This window comes from Pan paniscus, chromosome 7 (assembly GCF_029289425.2).
Source record: "Pan paniscus chromosome 7, NHGRI_mPanPan1-v2.0_pri, whole genome shotgun sequence".
Taxonomy (NCBI): domain Eukaryota; kingdom Metazoa; phylum Chordata; class Mammalia; order Primates; family Hominidae; genus Pan; species Pan paniscus.
In genome coordinates, this window is record NC_073256.2 from 101,081,358 (window position 1) to 101,104,380 (window position 23,023).

Consider the following 23,023-nt stretch of genomic DNA (forward strand, 5'->3'; position numbering starts at 1 on the left):
ATAAGTCCAAACACCCTTCCCATTTACCTTTATCCTTCTTTTTCTGCTTACAAATTTTGCTTCTCTCAGCTGAATCTATGCCAAATTCAAGATGTTTAGTTTTGTATTCACTTCACTTTCACCAACAGCTTCCTCCCAGTATACTTTTCCAGGATGATCTTTGGGTTACTTTTGCCTACCAAGAAGGAGTTTAATCTACACAGACTCTGCTCTTCTATATTTTATATATATAAAATTTAAATTTATATATAATATAATTATATATTATATACTGTATATAATTATATATTATATACAGTATATAATATAATTATATATTGTACACAGTATATAATATATAATATAATTTGAATTTATACATATATATTATGTATATTAGATTATTACATTTATTTATTAACACCAATTAATTTCTAAATTAAATGGTACTAAATTTAGGGTACTAAATATTTTTTAGTACCCTAAAATGTTTTTCAAAAAAGCATTTCTTCAGTGTTTTTAAGTATCTATTTAAATCAGTTTTAAATTATATTTAAGAGCCTTAGTATTTCTTATTTTAACTTTTGTTCTTCTAGTTCCTTTGATACTTTTCATCTAATTTTTATTTTAATATTTTAAAATCAAAAACATGAACTCTTCTGGAAGCAAGTAAATTATGGTGAGTTTCAAATTTAAATTTGTACTTAGAAAATAACTCTCTGCTATAAAAGGAACAAAAAGTGAAAAAGAGTGCCATCCGTGCCTAGTTATGGACGAGATCTGCTAAATGCCACTGAAAGGAAAAATCCACACCTTGGCAGGACCAAATTCCAAAAAGCCATAGCTGTTCTACAATGCTTAGAGTTCCACAACAATAAGTGGCTTTCCTGGGACTCATATTTTCCCTAAAATGAGGAAATATATATTGTGAAAATAATGTCATTGTTGACTATTAAATTTGGCCTGACTCTCACATTGCCTCCTAAATTCCCTGCCCCTCTAGAAATGGTATCATTTAGGGTGGCAACATAAATCTTATTTCCAGTGGAGAAGTGGGTCATGGAAAATGGTGATATTAGCCTGGACATTTCTGCATTGAGACAACTAGAAATTCTGATTAATCAACTGAAGTGGCAGGATGGGTTATCTGGATTTCACAGCTATCATTTTCTCTCAGTTGGGCTTTCTCATCACCTGTAACAAAGCTGTATTGGTAACTTTATTCCTTCCAGTGTTTGTATTTGTCTCCATCCATACCGAGCTTGTTCCCATTTTAGGACCTTTGTGCTTGCTGTCCTGCTGTCCGGATTGCTCTGTACGCAGACCTTTGTATAGCCTCAAATATCTCCTGCTTAGAAATGACTTTCCTGAACTCCAAATTCACATGTCCTCCTTTTCCCAGTCACTCCATTATATCATTCTGTCTTATTTCTTTCATAGCATTTGTCACATCTTGCTTGTATTGTGAAATTAATTTACTTGCTTAATGTCTATAACCATCTCTAAAATGGCATCTCTATGATATGATAAAACCTTGATCATTTTTTTCACCACCATGTTCTCCTCATCTATAATATGCCTGGAAAACAGTGGTGCTCAATAGACACTTATAGAGAGAATAATTAAATGGTCATTTTAAATTTAAACTATTGTATATTTTTAAAGATGTAGAAGAGCAGAATGTTATCAGGGACTATGCTTACCCAAGTGCACTGATCTGAACTCAGGTTGCGTGGTACATTGATATTTGGGCATGTGAATGAGCTTTGCTACACTCGTTTGTTTTTGGATTAAGGAAAAAGCCTTTCCCCTCTCAGTTCTATTAATGGGAGGAATGAAGTGACCCGTCTGTGTCTGTCAGTCATTACTGGGAGAATGAGAACACTGATCTTTGTAAGTGTCAAATTTTTGACACTTTGTAAGTGTCAAAATCTAACTCTTCAAATATAGTTTGAACTTTTGACATATAAATTTCAAAAATCCATCACTTTTATGGCTTTTATTGCTGTAACTAAAGAAAAGTTTCAACCTTTTATTTCCTGTCTTGGAACATTTTATTTTTAACACAGTTGTTAAATCTGCTAATGGGTGTTTTTTATTAACAATCAAGTCAACTCTTTATATGTAATCATTTTAATACACAGCATAGAGACATTCGCAATGTCTTACAATTTCAGGCTTTTGAAAATATTAAATTTTAAGTGTATCTCACTGACTGTCATGCTTATTGAAATTACTGGCTAGAAAGACACACTGATATTCAGAGAATGTCTAGTGAACTTTTATGCTAATAATTAGGAATCTCTTCTACTGCATGAATGGATAACTTGGGCAAGTTAGTAGTACTATCCCTGTATTTATTTTTAAAATTGAGAACATACTATTTGTATCTTATCTTCTATAACTGTTTGGGAAATTAATGAGTCTTATAGAACAGATAATGACACTATTAAGTAACATTTTTCACCTAAAAAGAAAATAACATGCATTAATGATTTATAAAGCATAAAATTCTGCCAGGCGTGGTGGCTCATGCCTGTAATCCCAGCACCTTGGGAAGCTGAGACCGGTGGATCACCTGAGTTCAGGAATTTGAGACCAGCCTGGCCAACATCATGAAACCCTGTCTCTACTAAAATACAAAAAATTAGCCAGGCGTGATGGTAGGCACCTGTAATCCTAGCTACTCGGGAAGCTGAGGCAGGAGAATCGCTTGAACCCGGGAGCCAGAGGTTGCAGTGAGCTGAGACTGCACTGCTGCACGCCAGCCTGGGCAACAAGAGTGAAACTCCGTCTCAAAATAAATAAATAAATAATAAAATTCTGCACAAATATAAATGATCAACATAAGCCTCAAAAAAAAAGAGTTTGATTTTAACTCTCAGGCAAATAGATGATGATATAAAACAAAACAGTTCAAATATTGCATGTGGCCTGAAATTCAAACACTTGCTTCATAGATACATGTTTGCTGTAGATTAAACTAAATCCTATATGTAAATATGAAAAGAGATAAGTTCTCAAGTGTAAATATTAAGGGAGGTGAAGGTCAGTTCTATTAATTACCTTGTAGTAACATCCTTCATTCATCTGTTTGGGGGTTCTAGCTACCTAAAATCATTTTAAGGTTAAAAAAGCATGTCTTCTTACTCCTGAAATCAGCTTTTTTAGCTCTTAAATCCTTTTATCAAAGATTAGATTTCTAAAATACATTTGTAATGACATGTCTTTTCTTAATCCAGTGGTTCCCAATGTATGGTTTGTAAATCACCTGCTTCAGCGTCACCTGAAGTGATATTAAAATACAATGTGTGTGTCTCAACCAATCCTTTATTTTTGTGAATGGTCTTGGCCAGTTTAGATGATCAACAAATAAGCTCTTTCAGTAAGTATTGGTAGCTTTGTTAGAGGTATCTGGGAGTTAGATGACTCCAGCCTCACAATCTAATTACCAAGAGGTGTATTTCAGTGAAAGCAAGTCTTCAACAGTCAAATTTCCCAAGTGTACATGTGTTATAAACAAACAGCCAGAAAATAGTCATATGCCTTGCCTGTAATTTCAGGCAGGCTGGCCGCAAGTGAGGCTCACCAACCAGCACCTTGCATGAAAAGTTCACTCCAAACAGACATCAATGACATCAAGACCTCTTTTGGGTCAGGCAGCTGAGTTCAGTGGGGCTTAGACCTCACATACTCCATCAATGACATTTGAGTGCTGGGCTTCTCCACTCCTGTGTCTTGTTCATACAAGACATTTTCTGGGTCCAGACAATTTTTCCTTCTCAGTTACTACTCTTGATACCACTAATTGTACAAAATTCTTTCTGACATCTTTTAGAGTAAATAACAAAACTTTAAGTGTTGATTTCACTACAAATAGCTAAGTAGCCACCTCTGAAGAGGGCAGGTCCTGATTAGGACACTATCAAGCATTCCTATTAGGCATTGGATTATATGAACAAAAGTTATTTATACTGAAGTGATGTATAATTATAACACTACTGAATCAAAATCTCTGCATGCAAGACCTGGGAATCTATGTTTTTAACAAACATTTCCAGGTAATATATTAAAAACATATTTGTAGACTTTTACAAACATTTTAAAAAATCCTAAATGCTATTTTCTTGACATGCTTTCTCCTTTAGGAAGAATACTGAGTTAATATTCACTTCAACAGCCACTTCAAAAACTACTCACTGTTTTTCTAAATTAGATTTCCCCCATAAGATTTCTTGAATTTTTAATGCTTTTACTAGTACCTAACTCCAGTGAATAAATTTTTTTTTCATTCTTTTTTTGTGATACCCTTTTAATTATTAAGTCAGTATGCTAAATACAGGGTGGTGACTTGCTCTGCAGTAGTTTTTAAATCAAATGCTCAAGTCAGAGCCATGATTAAGTAAAGACAGGTACAATAACTAAATGCCTTCTAGTACTGGCAATACCAATTGTTGCCTGCAGGAGATTGTCATTTTAATTTACTCTTATCTGATCTTTGTCTTAGTAGATCTATCAAAGAAAAGTGGCAAGAGCACTATTTGAATTAATGATTTGCAGAACGACTCATTACTCAAGGGCAGGTTTCACAGAAAAAGTACATTATAGAGGTCCTCTTTACTGATCTTAAAAGAGTAAACAAAGACATATAACGAGGATGAAGTAGTATCTACAACGTTCCTTTAGTCTCTAGACTGTCTTTTGTTTCACAGTTATTTTTAAGAATTAGCATTAACGGTAAAATTTTTTTAATCTGTCTAACCCAATTACTTTGAGTAATGCTGTTTCTTTATGATAAAACTGGGTTAATAAGTATAAAATACCTAAAAATATTTTCTAAATGAGGAGCAACGATTAATACACATAGCGGATGCACAGTAAAAGATGGCTTTTATTTTTTACTGAGTGTGCTACTACTAATAGAAAACTGTGTGGGCTATGGTTGAAACTTTAATGCAGCCAGGTGTTAAGGAGGACACAAGGCTATGTCTGAGCTTCCAAGGATTTGATGATGTACATTAGCTGATCAGCCTTGAAATCAAGGGACATAATCTGACCCCCTCACCCCGGGGTTTTTCTAATAAATGGGGAAGGAATAAATGGAATGATTACAAGTGCTTTCTGATTTTTAAAAAATCTTTTTATTTTTAGCCTCTACACTAAGGACACAACAGGTGCTTTTAAAGAAAGAAATAGAAATAGTTTCTTTTAGAATAGCCCAATAGAATGAGACCATTTTACTCCTGTACTTTTTTTACTCACATGATCTTAATTTGTAACTTTTAAGAAGTTCGGAGGCTGAGAAAAACAAATATCAGTATTTCCATTTCAAAAGGAAGAAAGAGGCTTTCACAGATGAGAAAATTAAGCCACTTGTCCAAAGTCAGATGAAAGTGTTAAAAGTGGAATGTCAAGTCTTTAAACTCTGGGTCAAGAATTCTTCCCACTATGATAAATTATAAAATCTAACAATAACTTTTTTTCATTACTTTTTACTTTATTATCACAAAAGAGTTTAGTCGTGTGGGAAACTATTACCTCACAACAGTCATTGTAGTTTCCCTAAAACAGACCCTATAACTTTGGCTTGATTTTATCCATGGGTGCTAGAGATGGGGTATGGACCACCATTATCTTTGGAGAGAATGCATGCTGCATGCTGTGGTTTTTGCATCTCCACAGCTAGCCTGCCCAGCCCACGAAGCTATCACATGCATCCTTACTGAGGCTCTTTCAGGGCCTACCATTTCCACATTTCTGTGGAGAGACCAAGCTACTTGTGATTTATGCTTCCTGATTCCAGTGTAGCTGGTGAATGCATATTCTACGTTTCCACAAAAATCTACCTTATTTCTTCCAGTCCTAGGTGTAAAGGATCAGCCTACAGGATGGAACAACATAGGTCCTCCTCCCTTCTATTTCTAGGATAGGAAGGAGAAAAAAGCAAAATTATTTATTAGGGTCTTCACAGCAAAATTTTAGAAAAGAATCCTGTCCTCTTAGCTAAAGGCAAAATAGCAAGGTTTGAATGGAAGTCCTTCCTGATCCTGTTTCCTTTATGCAAAAGGTTACTTGGGCAATTAATTTAGCTGGTCAAGGCCATGTCTTATTCTGAATTTCCTGTTTTACTTTCTAAAAAATTTTTTTTCAAGTTGCTCCAGGCAAATGAGATTACCTAAACATATACAATAAGCAGATTTCTAAGATGGGTTTAGCTCTAAGTAAGTGAAGAATTTTCAGGCCTCTTAAAGATGTTTGATATCGCGTAACTTCTGTCCTCAGTGACTCCCACAGAAGGAGTGCAGGGCAGCTTCTCCTGTGGTTTCTTAGGGCTCTTTTAGCTTCTGGAATCAGAAAACTCTGGAGAGGCTGCTTAGGCAACAGTTTTCAAGTGTGACTTGAAAGGCGCTGCATTTCAAAACCCCAGGGTTATGAGTGAAGAGGTGTTGAATGAAAGGCTCTTAATTGCATCGCCTTGCACCTAGTTTATCTGGCCCTGTGATGGAGTTCCTTAATATGCAACACTTGGACATTGTAGTAGTCCTAATTCCTTTAAGACTGTCCCAGACTCTGCCTTTAACTAGTTGGTAAAGTTCCACATAACCTTTGTGCAACTGCCTGAGGGTTGCAAAATGAGGGGATGACATGTTGGCAAGTGCCTCAGTTTTCCATCATCACCCAGGAGGCAGCCAGAACTAGTCTGGTGAGAAAGAACTCCAGGAAAAACACCTCCCCAGGTTCGTGTCAATAACGCTTTTAAAATGGAGATCCACAGAGTCCAAAGGAGTTCTTATGGGCCTTATAGGCTAAGAACCAAGCTCAGTTAGAATGAAGCTTATGAATGTGGACTTCTTAGAACAAATAGGGCTGATTTTATGCAGTGATTCGATCTGGGGAAGATGAATTCTTGGCAATGTTCTCAATTCCTCCTATTGGTAATTCCTAGGGGTGCTTGCTAGCCAGGGTTCACGTTCGATGTTCTTACAATGCGATCTTTTGTCACTCCTGTCTCAGGCTCCAAGAGTCCTCATACAGTCCCCTGCAGAGTTGGACAGGATTTTGCTGCGTGGTTGCTTGCAGCTGGCAACAGCTGTTGCTACACTTTTTTATCTACATTTATTTTTGTGTGTTAAGATTGTGTTTCTAGTCCTCCCCCAACTTCTGATACTACACACTTGCCAAATTGTTTGCTGATGAACATGATATTATTAGTAAAGGCCAGTGACTTCTTCCAAGGGAGCATTGACTGTTTATGTAGTGGCTTTATGTAGCCACTTCTGGGTATGGCACTCACTGTGCCATTTATTTTGGTTAATGTTTTTAAAAGACTCATTTTAACTTTAAAATCAGAGGTGGCGAATGAAACTTTGCTTAAGGATTCATGTCCCTAAAATGTAATGTTGGAGTAGTAAGGAAAAAAGGAATCATCTTTTAGCGGCAGCTAGGTATAATGAAGTTTGCAGAAAAGAAAAATAGGGTGTATTTCATTAGATCTAATATTGACAGCACTGCTCTAGCATGATGGACATGCCTTCTGTATGAGATGAGTATGACATCCACTCAAAAAACAGCCCAGTGGGGAAAGAAATGCCAGCAATAATAGATGTGACCTTTTAGTGCCTTGGCCATTGGCATCGCCTGAGGGTAATCCTAGATCACCCATTTTTCCATTTGGATGCAGCTGAGACTGACAGGGCAGGTGTCCGGCCTAAAGCAACTGATTTACTGATTTACGAGCAGCTTTCAGTCTCCTTCCTACTTGCCTCTTGCAAAGTGAACTTGAAAATCCAGTTCTTTTCACTACCTCTGTGGAAAACCTAGAGGCAAGCACAGGATTTATTCTTTGTTACTTGTAAGGCTGCTGTTGAAGTAATGCAAAGGTCGGTGATTAAATGACATACCATAAAGATTTTTAGTACTGTTATTAAACCCAGTAGGATTAAAATGCAGCTACTGACGAAAGACTTGAACTGCAGTGTCTAGATGAAGCTAATTCCAACACAACTTAATCCCTTCATCATAATATGAACAAGGAACAAAACAAACGGTACCATGGCAGTTGGGCACTGTCTCAGGCACCACAACTTCTGGTTGTTGAAATTAGCTATGGGTTGATTTTGTAACTCATAGTTGCATATTACCATTAATGTCACCAACCTGTCTCCTGAAACACCAGGTCTGCATCCAAATCATTCAACCTAACCTCAAGGGGTGGATGGAGAAAGTATGTTTTGAACTCAATGATCCATGGCTTCTTAGGGTGTAAAATTTGGGCTAGACAGCACTGAGTGTGGGAGGGGAGAGAATCACATTTGGCCCTGCTACATGTTACAAGTGGCACTTGCAGAATCCTGGCTCCCTCTCTCTACTTCCTCAGCAGGAAAAGTGCTTAAAACCATTTGAGGGGGCATACCTTAGTAACATCCTGAATAGACATGTGTGAACCTGTCTTTTCTGGAAGCTGGATTTAGGTTAGCTTGAATGTCCAACCAATACCGGTATGCCTGCTTTCCATTCTGTCCTGTGCCATCTGGAGCAACTCAGCTCTCTGGACCTTAGCCCCAGTTTTCTAATCTAGACTGTGACCTTGCCTTTGACCTGTGGTTGGTCTTATATAACAGCCACTGACTGCTGCCTATGTCAGGATGCATGCCCCTGCTCTGCCCAGCCCCTTCCTGCCAGCTCAGCCCTCAGCTCCATTTTTTTTTTTTTTTTTTTTTTGAGACATAGTCTCACTCTGTTGCCCAGGCTGGAGTGCAGTGGTGTGATCTCAGCTCACTGCAACCTCTGCCTCCCAGATTCAAGTGATTCTCGTGCCTCAGCCTGCAAGTAGCTGGGACTACAGACATGTGCCACCATGCTTGGCTAATTTTTGTATTTTTAATAGAGATGGGGTTTTGCCAAGTTGGACAGACTGGTCACAAACTCAGCCTAGCTTCTAATCCAGGACCTCTTACACCATCCTATTCCATGATCTGATGCTGACCACTAGTTGAGTGCAGGCTCAAGTGACTGCTTAGACCAGAGGCTGAGAGTTTAGGCCTGGAAAGAATATTGCTGAAGGACCCAAGTCCCAGAGGGGAGAGTACAGGCTGCTTTGAGCCAGAACCAAAGGGCACTGTGTGCTCTCCAGTGGTCAAAAATTTGAGGAGAAATATCTGGCTTAAGCGGGAGAAAAGTGAAAGCAAGAAGAACATGAGCCGTTAATCTTGTGCCACACTAATAACTAACATGACGCTATAGACTTGCAACTCAGCTCACTTGGGTAGTGTTTGCATCTTGAGTTTCTCACACATTGTGAAAAATCACCCAGGGATATTTTTATTTATGATCTTAATTTAATTTTGTTGGACGGGTACTGTGTTCATGTGGTTTCAAATTCAAAGGTATAAAAGGGTACAAAGTAAAAAACAATCTTCTCCCATTTTCTGTCCCAGAGAAAACCAAAGTTATCAATTTATTTCATATATTTAAAGAGATATTTGATGCATATACGTGGGTATAACTGCACGTATTATTTTGCTCTTTCGAAAAAAATACAAATAATACATACTGTATACGCTTTTTTTGTCCCTTACTTTTTCCCCTTAATACATTAGAATTTGGCCCTATTACTATACAAAGAGTAATTTTTTTCTTTTTGTTTTACATGTTTTGTTTTACTTTTTTTCCTTAATTCATTATCTTGGAATTTGGCCATTATACAAAGAGTATTTTTTTTTGGCTTTGCAATGTTCTTTTTTATGGATTGCCATTGTTTATTTAGCCATTCCTCAATCAATGGGCATTTAGGTTATTTCTCATTGTTACAAACAAAGTTGAAATGAATGGTACATTTCCTTGTATATGGAGAGGACTGTTACTGGATACAGGAAAAGGGGTCTAGTAATATGAATACCTTGTAAATAAATACATAGATTTTTGTTCTTCTCAATGACTTCTCACTGCTTAGATTCTAATAACTATCCTGACAGGGAGGGAAAGGTAATACATACTTTTTTTTTTCTTTTCTTTTTTTGAGACAGAGTCTCACTGTCACCCATGCTGGAGTGCAGTGACGTGGATCTCGGCTCACTGCAACCTCTGCCTCCTGGGTTCAAGAGATCCTCCCAGCTCAGCCTCCCGAGTAGCTGGGATTACAGGCCCGTGCCACCACACCCAGCTAATTTTTTTTTTTTTTTTTTTTTGTATTTTTAGTAGGGATGGGATTTCACCATGTTGGCCAGGCTGGTCTCAAACTCCTGACCTCAAGTGATCCACCCACCTTGGCCTCCCACAGTGCTGGGATTATAGGTGTGAGCTACTGTGCCTGGCCCATTTTTCTTTCTTTTTTTTCTTTTTTTTTTAACATAAGGAAAAACATATCTAGAGAGAGGCAAAGGTGACAGCTTTCTTTAAAGGGAAAGTTGAATGGAAGGAAATTAATCTCTTAGATACACCCCAGAGTACCACCTTTTAGCAGAGAAGTCCATTCTTCCTTCCAGAAAAAGTGCTAAGACAAAATCTTGTTGGGATGATCTGTTTTTAGAGTTCTTTAAAAAATATCTGTTTCCTCACACATATACAAAGTAAAGGAAAGCAAATAGCTCATAGAACAAGGACGACTTTTACATGATTGATAGCAGATTCAAGGTGGAGTCACCAGTGGAAGTCACTGAGACAACAGAGAAGAGAGATCTTTCAAGGCGGCGAACCAGCTTCTGACTAAAGGGTGTGTGTGGTGGTGGCGAGGCAGGAGGAGTCTCATTGTCTTTATAAATAGCTCTCCAGGACAACTTTTGTGTTTGATATAAAGAGAGAAAACAAGTTTGTGAGCACAGTCTTAAAACCAAGGGAGCATACCTTAGTTACATCCTGGAATAGACATGTATGAACCTGTCTTTTCTGGAAGCTAGATTTAGGTTAGCTTGAATGTCCAACCTATACCTGTATGCCTGCTTTCCATTCTGTCCTGTGCCATCTGGAGCAACTCAGCTTTCTGGACCTTAGCCCCAGTCTTCCAATCTAGACTGTGACGTTGCCTTTGACCTGTGGTTGGTCTTATATAACAGCCAATGACTGCTGCCTGTGTCAGGATGCATGTCCCTGCTCTGCCCATCCCCTTCCTGCCAGCTCAGCCCAGCTTCTACTCCAGTACCCTCTTATCTCACCCTGTTTCATGGCCTGATACTGACCACTAGTTGAGTTCAGGGTCAAGTGACTGCTTGAACCAGAGGTTGAGAGAAATGCAGCCAATCAGGGCACTGAGATCACTGACTGCTGTGCGAGAAAAACTGTAGCTGCAAAGGAAGAACTGGTACACACGAACACTGAGAAACATCACCCCAAAATTGTTTTTCTGTAACTGAAGTATGAAGGTGAATATACAAAGAAAGAAACTTTAAAGCTTAGTGAGAAAGCAACCAAATGTACCTATGCACTTATTTTTTATTTAAAAATTAAAAACAAATTTTTAAAAGACAGCATCTTTCTCTGTCACCCAGGCTGGGTGCAGATCACTGCAGCATCCAGGTCCTGGGCTCTAGCGATCCTCCCACCTCAGCCTCCCAAGCAGCTGGGACTACAGGTGCACACCACTATGTCTAGTTCCTTTTTTTTTACTTTTAGTAGAGACAGAGTCTTGCTATGTTGCTCAGGCTGGTCTTGAACTCCTGGGCTCCAGGGATCCTCTTGTCTTGGCCTCTCAAAGTAGGGGCATTATAGGCATGAGCCACCGTGCCTGGCCCAGATTTAAATTTTTACTTTTAAAAGTATATATTTTTTATTTTAAAAAAGTGATTAAGTGCATTTTATTTATTTTGTTTTAATGTAACTTGAAGCTAAACTTATTGTGTGAACCAAGCCATTTTGATCAGTGGTAAATGGCAGGTCTAGTTTTTTTTTTCTTCTTATTGAAAGATCAAGAACCTCAGCCTGCCATGACTTTCTTGGCTTCCTTTACTAGCATTTAATCCTTCTAGTATTTGACATAATTCCCATGACAACGTGTGGACTGAATATAATGTCCTTCATTTCACAAATGAGGAGATTGAAGTTGAAATATTTTGTCACTTGCCAGAAGTCCCATGTCAGGGTGGCAGTGTTGATATTTGATCCTACTTTTTGTGCCTCCAGCCCAAGAGTTTTTTCTATGACAATCAGGAACCTTGAGATTAAAAACACATTGAATGTTGTCATATGTTGGTAAGAATAAAATACCAAAAAGAAAATGCCTTCTACACACAGCTTTTCTCATGTACTCACTCTAACCTTCTATTTGCGCAATTGGAAGCAAATATATCAGCCTCATTGAGCTTCAATTTTTTTGTTTGTGAGGCAGAAATAACAATAACAACCTTACACAGTTGTGAGGATGAGTAAATAGTATATATAAAGTGTCTCATGAAAAGATAGCACTCAGTGAATGGCAACTTTCCTATAATGATAATAATAATTATTATTATATAGGAGATCAGGTAGGTGAAAATGTTTTATAAATTGCAAATTGATAAATGCAAGGTACTCTTATTATAATTATTTTCTTACATTTAAAAATATTTATTCACTAATTTTAGAATACGTTTTAATGGTTGGATCCATTTAGTATATTCACTTTAGTGCTATTCTAAGCCATTATTTTAGGAAATTAAAAATTTAAAGTTAGTTTAACTGAAGTGAATACCAATGCTTCTGAAAAGTGCTTTCCTTTTTTTTCATTTTACTTAATCTTAAAACTAAATGTCTTTCTGCAAGAAGAGATAACTCGAGACTTCTGTTGGGATCAAGTATGATTAATAGCCTGAAATCAGAAATAAAGCTGCTTTATGGAAGAGTAAGAAAATAAGGTGCAGATATATCTCCTAAATTATTCTTTGTGTACTAGAGGAAAACAAAATAAAATTTCCTCAACCCTTAAAAACTTTGTGAGCTCTAAAACCATTGACAAACATAATTTATTATTACAGAATCCCAGTTGCACACCTGAAAACCCTGGGGCCACATGTGTTTCAGAATTCAGAATTTCTCAGATTTTTGGAAAGCAATACAACACAAATATTATATATGAATGGCCTTATCAGGGTCTGGGGGAGTACCTTGTAATTGAACACATTACTATTTTTGGAGCAAATGTATGAATAGTCATAGTACATGGAATAAATAAAGACTATAAATAGCTTCGTGTCAGGTCAGGTTAGGCCCACAGATGAGTTCAGGTCACATCAGGTCATGTGTTTTCAGGAACAGTTTTGGTTTTCAGAAATTTTTGGATTTCAGAGCTGGAGATAAGAGACAGTGGAGCTGTATTTTTATCCCCAATGTGGAGCGGGTCAACACAAAGGCAACGTGTCTGGTAGGAAGATCATGAGATCCAGACTCAAGTAGGCCTGAACACCTGATCTACCTTTTAATCCTCGGATTTATTGTGGAAATTATTTCACCTCTATAAGCCTCTGTTTCCTTATCTGAAAATGGGGAAAAGAATCCTACCTTGCAGGATTGTGGCGAGGGTTAATGATAATATAGGCCAGGTGTCTAGTTACCTGGTATTTACAGTATGATTGATAGCTGCTATCATTGTTCATGAGAGGTGGTATCTAATGAAATAGAATAAAATCTCTTTTTTTATTATTTCAAATTTGAAGGTAGCAGGGAAAAGGGGTAGAAATTTTGTATATGAATTCCAGCAGACTTCCTAAAGGGAAAAGGGGCAAGGCCCCAAAGCTTTGTCTCTGGGACTTAACATTTATTGAAACCTATTAGGCTGGACGGGATAGCAACTGTTCTCAGCTCAGAGTCAGGGAAGTTCCAAAGAGTCCAAAGAACCCCTGAAATGAAACCCCCAGGAGGGTAGAAAGAACTTGCACAGTGGGTTGGTCCCAACTGAGAGACAGGCAAATGTAGTCTGGGCCCATGAGGAATTGGACATAGGAACTTGTCTCACTCTGAGCATCTGTGGTCATGCTTTCAACCTGCACGAGTGACTATGTGAATTCATTTATTTATTCATTTAGCAATTGTTTTTGAATGTCAACTAAGCATAGATCTATGAAAATATCCAAGAAACATACAGAAACAACTCTATCTTCATTAGCATTATAGTTTATGAGGGACTTAAACAAGGATCAACAGCAAATCACCCAAAATTGTGGTGAATTTTCTAAAGGGATAAACTAGGTGGGCAGTGGTAAGGGCAGGAATGGGCTACTTACAAGGAGGAAGGCAAGAGGAGACAGGACAGCCATGACCAAGGTTGAGGTATGGCTAGAACACTCCTCCTCTGTGACACCTCGCTGCTGTGCTTTCTCATCACCAGCTTTTAGATGGAGTGCCATCCCCTCAGAAGGCCTTCTTGACCTCGCTAAACTTCATTTCACTCTCCACTTTCGCCAATCACTTTCTACCCATTATCCCAGTTTATTTTTTCGGAGCTTTTATAACCGTCTGAAATTATCTTTTCTAGTTTTGCATGTATTTATTATATGCTTCCCCTCTTTAGAAGGAAAGATACTTGAGATCTCTGAGCATTTTGTCCAGTGTCTGAGGGTGCCTAAATATTTGTTGAATGATTAAAAGGAAGACTATGCAAAGACCTTAAAGCAAAAAAGAGCCCGATGCATTCTAGGAAATAAAACAAGGCATTTGGGTCTTGTTGATGCTAATGGCCTCCAATGAATCCTGCCTTCTGGTATCCATACCCTTATGTAGTCTCCTCCCTTACTGACTCAGGGCATGGCCACATGACTTATTTGGCCAATGGGACATCAGTGAACAACACGAGCGAAGGCTTGATAAGTGCTTGTTTAGAACACAGATGAGCCATGTGAGAAAGTCCTGCCTGGTCTGGTCTCCTTCAAGAGGAAATACCGCTTGGAGAGCAAGGTGCTGGCATTCCAGCTGTCCCAGCTGAAATTCAGCCACCCAGCTGAAATTCACTCAGTGAGTAAGTCCACGTAAAACCAACAGAAATATCCACCCATCAACCCCATAACAGTGAGAAGAAAAAAAAGTTGTCACTCTAAGCCACTGAGTTTTTGGGTGGTCTTCTATGTGCAAAAAACCTGAAACAGAGCCGAGGCATAGTGAGCAGGCAAAGGTAGTGTGAGATGGTTTAGAAAGGAAAACAATCATTCAGAACCTTACACAAGTCAAGTTACTGTATGTTAAACACAATGGAAATTAACAGGTTTGAAGGAAGGGAAGACTTATTACTGTACCCTACTCACTGTACCCTACTCAGCAAAGCCATATTCTCTTAATGGTTTTCAGAAGCCAAGGTAGAGAGGAAGTGCCTTTTAAAAATAGCTTTTGAGGCAAGAAAGGCCGTAACTGGAAGGCCAGATGGAAGAACATGAGCAGACTTGTTTCTGAGCACATGAAACATCCAAGAATTAACATGGTGGGTTTTGATTGGAGTGGAGTATGGGGAGAATCTATTCCTGCAGGCCAGATCTATGAGTCAGTGACTTCATTCAGTGGATGAGTCCTAGGGAAATTCAAGTAACTCTTAAAAATAGAAAGACGTGGAATTGCTAACGAATGAAAAATAAGATTCAACCACTTGTAAATGATGATATCAGGACCCTTCTTGTATTAATTGGTGGAGAGGGTTTGGAAGAAGAGACACTGAACCTCGAATGAAAAGGAAGCCCTGCATGGAAATGACGTGAGACAGGACAGGGCAGCTGGAGAAACAAAAGACCAATTTCATAAACGGTTATTTTCTGTTTATCTTTGTTTGTGCAAGAGCACAGAAGAAGCTGCTCACAACAGTCTTTCACATATTGTTGATAACTTGGTAGGTATTATAACAAAGGCTTATTCCACTAATGCCCCTAAAAATGTGGGCATGTATCTTATCTCTGTGCACTGGCCTCTTTGATATACCCTGGGACATCCAGATACCCTGAAACCTGAGTCCCAGGGCTTAAAACCCACTTACTGGTATTGTGTATGATTTACCAATAAGGAGACTAAATTCCTTACCAATAAGGAGACTAAAACCATGGAAAACATGTGCTGATGTTCTAGACAAATTACGTTTTCTGGTTGTAGCATTTGGTTAAAAAGCAGACACTGAAAAAGCAAGCTATGAACATATAGAAAGAACGGTTCAAGTCCCATTGAATCTTTGTTAGCCAGTCTTTGGGAACAAATTCCATAGCCCTTCTTCCATAAATCCTTCTAGAAAGATAAAATATGAGATTTTGTAGCCTTTTACCTCCTCTAACCCTAACTTGCTTGAAATATCTAGTAATTTTTCATACCTTAAATAGAAAAATCAAGCCAGCCAGATTATAAGAAGATGAAATACCAATTTTCCCTGAAAGTAGGCCTAAATGTAAAATTAAAGACACTGCTGACCTTTCCCTGTCAATCTAAAAGGTAAAAAATTTTTTAAATGGCCTGGGCACTCAACAGTAAAGCCTTTTTAGAAAACAATACAAGCGTTGGCTGGGTGTAGTGGCTCAGGCCCATAATCCCAGCACTTTGGGAGGTCAAGGCAGGAGTATCACTCGAGCTCAGGAATTCCAGACCAGCCCGGGCAACATGGCAAAACCCCATCTCTACTAAAAAACACAAAAATTAGCCAGGTGTGGTGGCATGTGCCTGTAGTCACAGCTACTTGGGGGACCGAGGCAGAAGGATTGCTTGAGCCTGGGAGGTCAAAGCTGCAGTAAGCCGTGTTTGCAGCACTGCACTCCAGCCTGGGCGACACCCCCTGTCTCTAAATAAATAAATAAATATATATATAAATAAACAATTAAAAATGATACAAGCATAACTCTTGTTTCTCATCTCCGGTAACTGTAAATGGCATTACACCATCCCTATTTCTTAAGGAAGAAATCTAGGAGTCCTCTTTGAATATTTCCTTTCACAAAATCTATTTATCAAATCAGCAGCAAGTTTAATAGCTTCTTCCTCCTAAACATAATTTAAATCATCTACTTTTGCACCACCATCTGCCATCACCATTTCTCTCTTGCAGAACCACCAGGCCCTGGGGAGACCACGCTCCTGTAGGGAATGTGGGTTCTGCAAGAAGTAACTGATCCCTTCAGGAAATGCACCTTTTCCCTCTAAACACAAAGCAAAACTCCCCAAAACTGAGAACTGGACCTTAGAGGCACATGTTGTCCCATCCTGAGAGTGGATGCCAGTAATAACTCTGAGGCTCAGGCCACTGGGAGGGGAAATCTGAATCTGTGACTCTTCTGCTCAGACACTCTCAAGGGAGCTGAACTGGTTCATGGTTGCTGATGACCACTGGCTATTGATCTCTTTAAGGAAAGATTGTCCAGTTTAGGGATTTAGGACTCCTCCAAATCATCAAATAATGAGTTCATGAAGACCACCAGATACCCAAGAAGGTAAGCACTGTATGTGTCAAATACGTTTAAAAAGATAATAAAGAAGAAAATGTTAAAGAGATATCAGATGTGGCCAGGCACCATGGCTCACACCTGTAATCTCAGCACTTTGGGAAGCCGAAGCGGGATGATTGCTTGATGCCAGAAGTTTGAGACCAGCCTGGACAACATGTCGAAACCCTCTGTCTACTAAAAATACACAAGTTAGCTGGGCATGGTGGCAGCCACCTGTAATCCCACCTACTTGGGAGGCCGAGACAGGAGAATCAGTTGAACCCAGGGGGTGGAGGTTGCAGTGAGCCATCACACCACTGCATTCCCTGGGTGCAATGTGAGATGCCCTCTAAGTGACAGAGCAAGACTCTGTCAAAAAATAAAATAAAATAAAATAACAGACATGAAGTATTGAGCTTGATGTCTAACACTCAGTGGGGCTTACTATGTGGAAACTCCATGTGGATTGCACCTCATCCTTTCTTCACTGGACCAGCACTATTAGCACCAATTCACCAGCTACTATCATCTGAAGGTACCCATTGATCATGCAAGTTACCTTCTCTGGGCAGGCAATCCACATCTTTATGGTATTGAGTTTATGGCAGACCATACAGAGAGGTAATATAGTAGTTTTCTACTGCTGCTGAAACAAATCATCAAAAGTTTAGCCTCTTACAATACAAATTTATTCTCCTGACACTTCTGGCAGTCACAAATCCAAAATACGTTTTTGGGGCTAAAATCAAGGGGTTGGCAGGGTTGCATTCCTTCTCAGTCTCTGGGAAGAATTTGTTTTGTTGTCTTTTCCAGTTTCTATATGCCTCCTACATTCCTTGGCTTATGATCCCTTCTCCATCCTCAAAGCGAGCAGTATAAAATCTTCTCTCCCTCCTCTTTTCTTCCTCCTTCTTATAAGAATCTTTGTGATTATATCAGGCCCATCTGGATGAATCAGAATAATCTCCCATCTCAGGATCCTTCATTTAATCACATCTGTGAAGTCCCTTGTGTTGTGTAAGACATTTTCAAAGATTCTGGGGATTAAGATATGGACATTGTTGGGGCCAATTATTTAGCCTACTACTGGTAGGAAGCAAGGGAAAACTTCTCAAGGACTCATTTAGTGATGGTGGCGTTTGAAGGTGGTGGTGGCTGGGGTATTGAGGAGGAAACAGGCCAAACTGGAAATAAAAGATGATTTTTGGCCCTGGGTGTAATTGAAATGGCGTATTTTGAGGGGATGGGATTCAAGGAAATTAGCTTCACTGAGAGCTGAAAAAGATTCAGGGATTTTGCTTTCTAAAAAGCAAAATTGGGAGTATAATTGTGGTGCGTAGGGGAAGAGCAAGGGGAGTTAGTGATGGTTGAAATAATACAATGTACGAATAGTTTCATTACTAAAGCGTATCATTCTCTGGATATTGATGGATATCATTCAATTGGCTGTAGTTGATGTAGCAGAAAAGAGTCATCCATTGATTCTATTGATTCTATTGAAATTTTTAGGCAGATAACTTATATTATTTTGATGAAAATATCAATGCTGATATTAGCAATAGATACCTGAGAAGAAGCAATTAAAAACACTAAAGATGTGTAGTTTGGCAGAATGATTATCAATATAGTCATCTGTGTGAACTGCTTACCTTCAATTCCCTTGTGGCACAATAGCACGAAAGCAAGTCAGGGTGATGTGAGTTTTATTTTATAAGGGCTGTTAAGTCTACGTGGTCGCTGTTTTGTGTCATGCCCATTCACTTATAATTTAAAGAAAAAGTAAAGGGAACATGTTTCTTTCTCAACACTTTTGCTTTTGGCAACCTCTTGTTGCTTTTACTACTAATGAGAGAAATTTCAGTTCTTTAAGAGTTAATTTTAAAACAAAACTTTGCCCGCATCTTTCCAATTCCTGGAATACCATTCACAGGAGCACAGCACAATAAATAATTCTGTTCATGCAGGTGATAAATGCTGTTGAGGGCTCCGCTTGCTAACCATTTAAGAAATACAGATTTACATACTTTCAAGGCATATCTGTGAAAATGTCAGTTCTTTAACTAAACACTCATCTACACAGCCTTTCTGCTAAAGTGAGCACCACCTGAGTGACTTGCCCACACTCTGAGCTCTTCCTGCCTCCAAATGAATTGGTGATTGTTCCCTTCCTGCCTCCAGTGTGTTGGTTACTGTTGCCATCCTTATCAAAGGTAAGGGTCCAGGCCCACCGGCTTGGAGTTACCTGTGTCTCCTTCCCTTTTCTTAGGCTCTTGTGGTAAATGCTGCCAATTCTATCTTCACAACCCCTCTGGTGTTCTTTCCTTCCTTCTGCTTTCATCACCATTGCCTCTTACCTGCTGACATCAAATCACATCCTAACTGACCTCATTGCCTAAGCCTTTGCTCCCTCATATCCAGCTAAAGACCTACTGCAAGAATGATAGCCCTGAAGCTCTGTTCCAGTCAGCTCATTCATGGTCAGGGAATTTTCAACAGCTTCCCATTGCTTTGCATAAAAGGCAAACACCACCACCTAGCAGGCAAGGGCCTCAGATCTACTTTTCCAGATTTTTATTTCAATAGTTTCCTTTATACTGTTTATTTTGTAAAGCAGGACTATATGTTGTCCCCAAATTTCTTTTCTTTCCTTTACTTTCTTTTCTTTTTTCTTTTCTTTTTTTTTTTTTAAATAGAGACAGGGTCTCACCATGTTGCCCAGGCTGGTCTTGAGCTCCTGGGCTCAAGCGATCTGCCCACCTTGGCCTCCCAAAATGCTGGAGTTACAGGCGTGAGCCACTGCACCTGGCTATTAACCCCAAATTTATTCTGTGTCTTTCTCTCTTTACCTTCAGACTTTGCGATGTGCTGCTCTTTAATGTGAAATGCCCAACTCTTGTCCCAAACACACATATCCACTTGTGAAAATCTAACCTATCATCAAAAGTACATCTCAGATGATAGGTATTTCTTGAATAAAGTCTTTCATCTTTGCATTGCCATAGAATTTGTTTTACATCTTTCTTATGACAGCACTCACATTCAAACCTTAGTTATATTTATGTGTATACTTGTCTCTCCACCAGATGGGTAGTAAGACTCTTAAAATCAGAGTCCGAATTTTATAAGTCCTAGGAGTCTTCCATTCTCTTCAGTAGATAATCAAAAACTTTTGTTAAATATTGGAATGAATAAGCAAGTGAATTGATTTTGTCGATTTATTTCTACAGAACATTAGTGATGTGGTGAACAAACACTTTGAGCACATCCAAAATAAAAACCATCTGGAACTAGAGTAACAGAATTTTTAATCAGCTACACTGCTATAATACACACTGAGCTATGAAAAATCTCATGCTGGAAAAGGTGCCAGAATATTAGTACACTATTTTCAGGAAAGAGATACCATTTCTTTCCCTAAGATATGACCTCATCTTAGTACCAGAAATGTGAAACCTAACTGGAGAATAAATAAGTTTCAATTTTTAATAGCTCATAACTCTGACAGGGCTGGGAGTATCAAATTAACTTGAGCATTATCCACCCTGCAGTGCCAGCTGAGGGGCATGTGGAGAGAAAGGTGCTGAGGGTGGGTGTGGGTGCTCAGCTTCTAGACGGTACTGGCAGCAACAGCTGCCACTTGGCTCTGGAGGCAGCCCTCTGCTCTCCCTCTGTGGGCAAGAGGTCCAGGATGAGATGGGGAGGTGGGTGGTCAGATGGGGCAGGGGCTTAAGAGGAGGCCTCAGGCCCTGGTTGGAGATACAGCTGAGCTGTATGAAGCAGAGCAATTAGTTATGGCATCACCGGTATATAAAAGGGTGAGGGAATCTCAGAATTGAGTTATAATACCTGCTTGTGAGATGATATTACATTAATGATGACAAAGGGTGACTTCTATGAATTTCCAGAAACAAAGGATTATCTGGGGAGTAAACTTAACAGGCGCTTCATTTCAGAACAACATGAAAAAATTACAGGCATATAAATCTAGAAGTAGGTAGCTCCGTCTCTACCATAATGGATGATGAAAGGTGAGATTAAATGATTCTGAACTTTGCCTGACATGATAAACCTCTATGACTTAAGAAAGTGAGCACTGCTTGGCTGGACAGAGCCTCCCTAATATTATTATGGTAAAAGGAATTTCTCACATTGCAGGCTGGGGAAGCCAAATATGGACTTTGTGCCACAGTGTTCTGCACCCATTCGTACACAGGGCTTTTGCTTTAAAATGAGCATTTGGAAGAACTGGTAAATCGTTTTATGCACTTTGCTTGTGTTATATTCTAAATAAATTTATAAATGGTTGATTCCCTTTAAATCTTATTTTGAAATCATCTTCTCTTCACCTTCAATATAGCCTGGGCTTGTTAATTTATTTTTAAGTTCGGGGAGAACAACTGTGGCCATACACATGAAGAAAATACAAAATATTGGGACAGATGACAATTTCATTGCATATCCATCACCCCCCTTCTTGCTAGTGCCCTGCAGGTGAGAGTCAATCAGTAGAATAAGCAAGGCCTAGGGACCTCCAAAATAATGAAGGCTTTTATAGTCCCAGGCAGAGGGCAGTGGCTCCTCTAGGTACAGGGTTGATGTTTTGCCCTGGGATAAGGAACTCAGAACCCTTGGCTCCCTGAGTGGGTGCAATCAATGAAACCCAGTAGATGTCTCTCAGTCTTTGGAGAAAAATTGCCTTTGCCAATGTCCTATGTACAGCTTGCTTCTGCAGGCCAACTCTAGCAGCCCTGGAGAGGAACTGCAACTTTGAGCAGAACTATTGTTAATCCACACAGTTAAGGAGGGGAGAAGCCCCACCATGCTCTTTCTTCCCTTTTTTTTTTTTTTAAAGTTTTTTTAGAGATGAGGTCCCACTATGTTGCCCAGGCTGGTTTTGAACTCCTGAGCTCAAGTGATCCTCCCTCTTCGGCCTCCCAAATTGTTAGGATTACAGGTGTGAGTTACTGTGTGTTACCCATCATGCTGTTTCTTACCTTGAGCTTCAAAAGGTCACTTTTCCCCCTTAGCCTCCAAGGAAGACTTTTGATCTTTTGCTCACAAAATAGCCAATGGCCAACAGTGTGAGAAAAGATCATCTATGCGACCACTGTTTAGAGAAACGTAGATCAAAACAATGAGAGACCATGGGAATGGGAGGCAAAATTCAAAAGACTGATAATATTCCTGCGGAAGCACAAAGTACTCCAATAATTCATTTGCAGCCCTTAATTAAATTATAAATGGACATAGAGTTAGATTCAAATATTCCACTTTTAGGAGTCTGTGAAATTGAAAAATTAACAAGAGTAATTGGAAATAAATGTGCAAGGATGCTAACTGAATCAGTGTTTATAAGAGCAGGCATTTCAAAATAACCTAAAGGGGAATGGAATTAAATAGTGATACTAGACAAGTGCATTTGTGATACTTTAAGTGTAAAAAGTGAATTGAAGAGCAATGGCATAATATGATCCTGATTTTGCATATAAAATTTTTTTGCATCTACACACTTATGCAGTCAGTGAAGAGAGATTAGAAAGAAATACCAATCTGGTAACATTTGTTGCCTTAAAGAGAATATGACTCTAAAAGATGACAGGTTGTTAATTTTTACTTGATTTACATCTGTATTGTTTGATAGCTGCAAAGAACATATATCATTTTTGTAATAAAATTATTTAAATTTTTTCTTAACCTCA

At 38.8% G+C, this 23,023-nt stretch overlaps 1 protein-coding gene across 1 annotated transcript in view; it reads right to left on the bottom strand.

The window, feature by feature from the left end:
* CA1 (carbonic anhydrase 1) overlaps positions 1-14,291 on the bottom strand; it is a 32,788-nt gene extending 18,497 nt beyond the window's left edge. Inside the window, exon 1 of the mRNA XM_057302953.2 lies at positions 14,169-14,291. Coding sequence (XP_057158936.1) covers positions 14,169-14,291 — 123 coding nt within the window. The remainder of the gene's footprint in view (positions 1-14,168) is intronic.
* Between the last annotated feature and the right edge of the window lie 8,732 nt (positions 14,292-23,023).